Source organism: Notothenia coriiceps, unplaced genomic scaffold (genome assembly GCF_000735185.1).
Source record: "Notothenia coriiceps isolate Sejong01 unplaced genomic scaffold, NC01 NC01_scaffold00037246, whole genome shotgun sequence".
NCBI classification, from domain to species: Eukaryota; Metazoa; Chordata; class Actinopteri; order Perciformes; family Nototheniidae; genus Notothenia; species Notothenia coriiceps.
Genome location: NW_011369947.1, coordinates 7186108 through 7193923, shown reverse-complemented (window position 1 = coordinate 7193923; position 7816 = coordinate 7186108). Strand labels below are relative to the sequence as shown.

At 41.1% G+C, this 7816-nt stretch overlaps 1 protein-coding gene across 1 annotated transcript in view; it reads right to left on the bottom strand.

The window, feature by feature from the left end:
* LOC104966347 (CCR4-NOT transcription complex subunit 3-like) overlaps positions 1-7498 on the bottom strand; it is a 24117-nt gene extending 16619 nt beyond the window's left edge. The window contains exons 1-2 of the mRNA XM_010795535.1: positions 7452-7498; positions 4935-5082 (exon numbers count right to left, since the gene is read on the bottom strand). Coding sequence (XP_010793837.1) covers positions 4935-5082; positions 7452-7498 — 195 coding nt within the window. The remainder of the gene's footprint in view (positions 1-4934; positions 5083-7451) is intronic.
* Between the last annotated feature and the right edge of the window lie 318 nt (positions 7499-7816).

Here is a 7816-nt window from a genome sequence, read left to right as displayed (position 1 = left end):
GGGGGGGGGGGGGGGGGGAGAGAGGTGTCAATATGATACCAAAACGTCTGCAGTATTTTTGTATTTTATTCTCACAAAAGTGGATTAAAGAGCTGCCAACAGCATAAGAAAGTCACCACGATGGGTCTCATTGTTGAAATGTATTATTTCTTGATTCCGATGGCTTTATATCCAGATAATGAATTATATCACTTTGATATTTGAAATAAAAATGCTCATGCCAGGGATATACGCTGGAATTATTCCTTGGAAAAGACATTTAAAGAAACATGTTTACAATTGAAAGGTGAACACACAGAAGTGAGGAAACATGTGAAAGGTTCAGCGGTTACATTAGGGCTGCAACAAACGACTAATTTGATAATCGATTAATCTATCGATTAATGAAACGATTAATCGACTATTCGGACTATTACTGTATGCCTTGCACAATTTCTCAAACGCTCTTATTTAGCCAGCAACTTTTAGATTTAGCTTGAGGTTGTTTTAGGCATGTGGAAACTAACAATGAAGACAATAAAGATGAACACTTGATTCAAATATATATATATATTATTAAATTAACTTAACACATTTTGAACAAAATTAACATTGCTTTTTATCTAAATTAAATCAATAATATTTCCCATCAAAAGAAACAACAGTGTTTTAACAAATCATATTAAATAATGTGATGACAGAACTGTAAACAGAATAGCTGAAACTTTAACAAACTAAATAACTCAGTTACCTCTAATTATTAACCTATGTTTTTATAACTGAGTTAACTCCATGTGTTGCTGCTAGCATACATAACACCTGAGGTGGAAACGTTACTCGTGGATGGGGCTACAGAGCTACTAGAAAGACAGTCGAACCCGGTGCATTCCTCCGTCTGGATGTGGTGCCCTTTTGCTAAATGTTTAGACAAATTGCTCGTGTTACCGCCCTTACATGTTAAACACTTATTGCACTTTAGGCAACGAGCATTGTCCACATCGAGACGGGTAAAGTTGAGCCACACCTCGGAGCGCGTTCTCTCCGCCATCTCCGCAGTGTGTTGCTGCATGTAGCAGCTGCGTGTGTGTGTGTAAACTNGCCCATAATAATCAAGTGACACACGGAGAAAGCGCAGGAATTGAAAGACTATCAAATGACTGGAGAAAGAATTTTAAGGAGTAGTGTGAAATTTTAGGCTTATTGCACTGATATATCAAGTAGGAAGATTAATACTTTACCTGTGACTGTCAGGTCTTGTGTCTATTTATATAAATTACAGCCAGCAGCTAGATAGCTTAGCTTAGCATTTGGACTCGAAAACAGCAGCTACTGTTGGGGCGCGTAACAAAGTCTGGTTAGCACTTACTAGCATTTAAAGCTCATACAAATAAACATGTTTTGATCTTTACAGAAACCACAATTTGGGGAGGTAATTTTTCGATGCTAGCACTGTTTTCGTAGCTAAATACCTACACATTATAATGGAATATTTGAAGCATTAAACAGCTGGATTTTATTAATGGACAGGAACACATTAAAACTAGACCCAAAAGGGAGGATTCAATGCATGTCAGATACATACACCTTGTAAGAAGTTCAATGGGGTGTTTAAAATACGTTCTTACATGAATGTTTCTAGGGGCTCAACATAAAATATAAGCCATGCTGTTTTCATGTGTTTCATGTCTTATGCTAAACTAATCTTGGCTGTAGGCTTTCTATTTAGAAACAGACATGAAAGTGAGTATCAATATTGAGCAACAACGCAAATAGCACCTCTCCTAATAGTCAAACAATCATTTCCAGAGTGCAGAAGCAAGACAGAAATAGGTATTTGACAGGTGCAAAATAGGGATTTATGGGACAAAAATGATCACAAGTTTAAATAAAGCATTGGAGGGATAAAACTGGAGATGAGAGGAGCGAAAGTAAGTCATAGGAAAATTAAAAGACCCTTTCATGCCCATGATAGTTTGAGCAAAAATACCCTGGACCAATATGCAGTTCCCTGTCTCAGTTTGAAGATATCATTGTGCTGTTGTTGAATTTGGCCTTACGTGGTGAGTAAGATCTCGTTATCTCACCTTTTGCAGACAAGCTCTATTGGATTACATAATCTGTGGAACCAGTCTGAGCAGCCCAGAATACACAACGTACCAATGCATTTCAGTTGTGTGTGTGTGTGTGTTTGCTTGTTCCCGTTGTGGAGTTTGCATTTGTGCAGTATATACCTGTATCTGTGAGCTAACAGGGACCAATAAAGACCATACGCTTTGCTTGGATTGCTAATTAGACACCAGTCTACCCTTCAAATACACAGAGAGCAAAAAAGGAAACAAAGTACATTCAAAGAGCATGAAGAGGAGGGGTCAAGCAAAGAAGAAGAAAACAGACCAATTGTGATGCACAAAAGGACATAACATCGTTTCTCAAATGACCTTTTATGCTGGTTGAAGGATACAGAGTTGGCAGTGTCATAGAAATGGCAACAGCTGTTCAACAGGAGCGTCCTTCTCTGTGCGGAGTGGATGTTCAAGTGGCTTACTCTTACAGTCATCAATCAATAGCCACTATCAGAGAGAGGTATAGGACTATAGGATTTGCACCACTGCTTTTTGCAGATGATGTGGTTCTGATGGCTTCATCGGTCTGCGACCTTCAGCACTCACTGGATCGGTTCGCAACCGAGTGTGAAGCGGCTGGGATGAGGATCAGCACCTCCAAATCTGAGGCCATGGTTCTCAGCAGGAAACCGATGGACTGTCCACTCCAAGTAGGGAATGAGTCCTTACCCAAAGTGAAGGAGTTCAAGTATCTCGGGGTCTTGTTCTCGAGTGAGGGAACAATGGAGCGTGAGATGGGTCGGAGAATCGGAGCAGCGGGAGCGGTACTGCAGTCGCTTTACCGCACCGTTGTGATGAAAAGGGAGCTGAGCCAGAAGGCAAAGCTCTCTGTCTACCGCGCCATTTTCGTTCCTACCCTCACCTATGGTCATGAAGGATGGGTCATGACCGAAAGAACGAGATCGCGGGTACAAGCGGCCGAGATGGGTTTTCTCCGCAGGGTGGCTGGTGTCTCCCTTAGGGATAAGGTGAGAAGTTCGGTCATCCGGGAGGGACTCGGAGTTGAACCGCTCCTCCTTCGCGTCGAAAGGAGCCAGTTGAGGTGGTTCGGGCACCTAGTTAGGATGCCACCTGGGCGCCTCCCTAGGGAGGTGTTCCAGGCACGTCCAGCTGGGAAGAGACCAAGGGGTAGACCTAGAACCAGATGGAGGGATTATATCTCTTCGCTGGCCTGGGAGCGCCTTGGGATCCCCCAGTCAGAGCTGGTTGATGTGGCCAGGGAAAAGAAAGATTGGGGCTCTCTGCTGGAACTGCTACCTCCGCGACCCGACCACGGATAAGCGGGAGAAGATGGATGGATGGATGGAGTTTAATAGTTAGACGAACATTTGCTCAAAACTGGTTATGGGTGCTTAGCATTTATTTGAACATTATAATTGATAAATACATATCATTAATAAACAAATAAGACCTCCGGGGGAAATCAGAATCATTCAACAATTCAACCATGTTCTTCTTTCCTTTTAAAACATAATATATATTTCAAACTCCTTGCAATCGGAATGAACTGAGATTAACTGTGTTGATTTTGAAAATTAACACTTACACTGCCACATCACATCATGCGTATCTTGAGATAATCTTAATTGGCAGTTAAAAACTGCAAACTGTTAATTTCACATTAGCATACAGATCATTACAAAAATAATAAACAGTGTGCACCTCCCTTAAAATGCATGCCAACTGAATCACCCACACAATTGTTGAATATTTAAGTGAATTAAGAAATATTATTATTCATCATCACTACTCATACAGAGCACTTTTTCAATTGTACAACAACTAAAATAAGTAACAAACCAATCTGTAACTGACTGCAGAAACTAGGTTCTATCTGCAATAAAAAGTCATTATCAATCCAATCTAATCAGTGATGAGATGTGAAGATTAGAGATTTCGACTATACTGTAAATCTTAATGTGGAAAAACACATAATGTTGCAAATCTCAGAACAATTAAATGTAGACCATATGTTATATATAAAAATTCAAAATAGAAACATTATTTGATTTTATGTTCTGATTTATGTTTTCAAGAAAAAACCTTTTAGTTTCATTTTTTTGTTATACACACATTAAATGATTTGCTTTATATTTGGTCATAGTTTCAAAAACGTCTGTGCTTTGACCTGCTTAAATATGACCTACACTATTACTTAATAATACTGGTTGTTGTAATGAAGGGCTTTATAACCATTATGAAGACGTTGGGATGGTGTCTGCTGTCATGGAAACTGCGGGGACTCCTTTGTTTAGCCTGTAGCACCAGCAGAACAGTGAAGGACTTAGCAATAATTCATTCATTGTCAGCAATTGGTATCAGTCTTGAGATTCTGCGAAATATGAGATCTCTCACTTCTACCCCATGTATATTCAATAATATCTACACATATGTTAATGAAATCCAAACAATTCGAGTGGATGAAGACACACAGGCAAAACTGATGACTAATTATACATTTGGGAACTGGAGGGTGAGACTTCAATTGAATTTGCAGCCACACTTACCCAGTCTCTAACAAACTTTCACAAGACAGAGGGGGGAACAAGCAGCAGGAAATAAGAAAAAGAAAAAAGTGAAATGGCCTATGTGAATACTGAAAAAGAAGTAGAGACAAAAAGGAATAAAAACTGTATTCATGCAACAGACAGAAAAAATAAAAACCATTCCAAAGAGAAACCTAAATTATTTATTGTCATTTCAAATGATATGAGATTAAACTGTCCACACATAGTCAGTGAAAGGTTTCAACTTTGAAGTCAGACAAAATGAATTGGCTCCGCTCCCTGTTTTAAAGAGATTGAGGGTCAGTACATGAGGAGGGTCTCGTACCTCCTGCCCCAGGTCCATGGCACACAGCTTGGCGGACTGGGCCTTGGCGTCCACCATCACGTTGAACATGGTGCAGATGGACTGTGGCACGCGGAACTCTGTGGCCCGGCTGCTCCTCTGGAGCTTGGCCTCGAACGCAGCCCGCGTCCTTTAGAGAGGGAGGGGAGGACTTCAGAATACTGAGGCCATGAGTCGGCCCCCAAACCCCCCATCTGCCTTAATTAATAACATTTTTTTTACACATTCTCTCAATATTTATATATTCACTCAAAATGATTGATTTAGCCACCTTGTCTTACATTTTGCATTGCAGAAAAAACAAGCAAAAAAAAATGTACTCAAGCACCTAAGTTGTATTGAAAACCAGAGTAATCCTCGTCCTATTCATTGTCTCAATGCGCTCATACATCTTAAGAAAGGTATCACCAAAAATGTTAAGAATGTTTTTAGAGAACGCTATCCTACCTTTCAGAAGAACATTCTGGGAACCAAAATAAAACTCACATTAAAGGAACGTTTTATAAAAAACTCCCTAGCTCTCTCTATCTCTCTCTCTCTCTCTCTCTCTCTCTGTCTCGCTCGCTCACAGAGGCTGTATGCTACTCTATAGATATAGAGTTGTAGGAAGTAGATAGAGTTCGCTATGATTGAAGTTTCGTTTATGCATAGGGTAGATTCTTTTAATTACATTTCCTTTTTTGTTTTGTGTATTTTATACATTTAGGATTTGCTTGGCGAGCTATTTTTAGAACATGCCCCTGCGGGCGACTAAGTGCCCGCGGGCACCGTGTTGGCTACCCCTGCATTAAAGGAACGTTTTATAAAAAAACGTTGTGTCATCTCAGCCCTCAATAACATCCTCAAAGCATCCTCTGAATATTGCAGTTAAAACGTTATCTCTTAGTTAAAGAGCAACTTCCAGGTTAAAGACACCTGTGAATAAATGTGTAGGAAAATGATGAATACACTAGATTTCAAAAAAATATACAGAAATATACACTACAGTGACATCTGGCGTCGTTTTTGTAAGAAATGTTCACTTCCACATAAAAAAGCCTCGGCACATGACCTCCCGCGTGTGACGTAACACGGGGGACACAAGGGGGAGAGCGGCCGGTGTAACGTATTAATAAACATGGATCCCAATGCTAGTTTTGACACAGAAGACACAGAAGAAGTTGAACATGAATATTCGAATGCATATGACGGACCACAACCTTATAATTATGAGCCTGCTAGGNTATCATGCTATATTTGAATAATATAGTGTTGGACCATACCTATATAAGGCATATACTTTTCATATTTCAAAATACCAAACAGATCATGCATTTTAGCCATTCCTCATTTCGCTCAATTTAAAGAGCAACTTCGAGGTTAAAGACGCCTGTGAATAAATGTACAGGAAAATTATGAATACACTAGATTTTCAAAAAAATATACAGAAATATACACTACAGTGACATCTGGCGTCGTTTTTGTAAGAAATGTTCACTTCCGCATAAAAAAGCCTCGGCACGTGACCTCCCGCGTGTGACGTAACACGGGGGACACAAGGGGGAGAGCGGCAGGTGTAACGTATTAATAAACATGGATCCCAATGCTAGTTTCGACACAGAAGACACAGAAGAAGTTGAACATGAATATTCGAATGCATATGACGGACCACAACCTTATAATTATGAGCCTGCTAGGCGTCCAAGAGACCAGGAGCAGCCAAGGATTAGAAGAAATAACGGCCATCGGAGAGAAATTGAGCTGTGGTGTGAGGAGAACCAGTGGAGAACTGGGCAGCAATCTTGGTGAGTGACCGGCGTGAGCTACAGAATGTTAGCTAACGTCACATCACAACATTGTAAAGTTAGCTATCATATATCAGGCTATAACTAAAGTAGCATTGATAATATAGTAACGTTACTGGCAGGACTGTTGATACTGATCCATAACAGAAACTAATGCGCAAGTAGCTCAGCCGTATCTCGCGTTACCTAATGCAACTCCACACTACGGTGCTGTGTACCGGAGGAGAGACGCGAGATACGGCTGATACTTGATGATCTGGCGGAGAAAGGTTGTGGAGCCTCCGTTGATATGTCGTTGTAAATGGCTTGATGGAAAGCAGGTGTGTAGTCGGGGAGGGTGCACAGCTGATTGCAGCAGGTGAGTGGAGGTTGAGCCGCGGAGCCAGGAGTGACAGCCACCACGCACACAAAAACAACACAGACAGGGGGAAACAAACAAACACAAAGGAGACGGCTGGAGCAGTACAGCCACCACAGCGTTACCTAATGCAACTCCACACTATGTCTTACGGTGCCGTGTACCGGAGGGGAGAGAGAGAGAGCAGCGAAGGGGGGGGAGAGAGAAGTAATACGGTTTCCTGATAAAGCTGTGGAGAGTATGTGCTGCAGGGAGGTGGATGCACAACGCACCCAGGAACGAACGCTAGCTCCGGTCCTTTTTACTGTGGACTCGATGTCCTGACAGGCTGGNTATTCCTTCGCAATTTAGCATCACATTGGATCTGGGCTGAACTTGTCCTGCATTGGAATTTTTCCGATCATTCCCCTAGGAGGAGTTTGCAAGAATGTGCTTAAAATGGCAGAAAAACACACATTTTTCAAAATGGCCGACTTTCTGGGGGACGGGGCTAATGGAAGGCAATTTGAAATATGTGTGCAATCATAATAGAAATATGTATACAGCGTTTCGTGAATATCGGAATAACTATATGCGAGTTGTTTGGAGCAAAGTTATACAACTTTCTCAGCATCCTAAAGCCCTCAAAAACAGGAAATATGGTTCCTTATAATAATAATAATAATAATAATACCACGGAGAACAATAGGTTCCTCGCACTTCGCGCTAGGACGCCGTTGGGT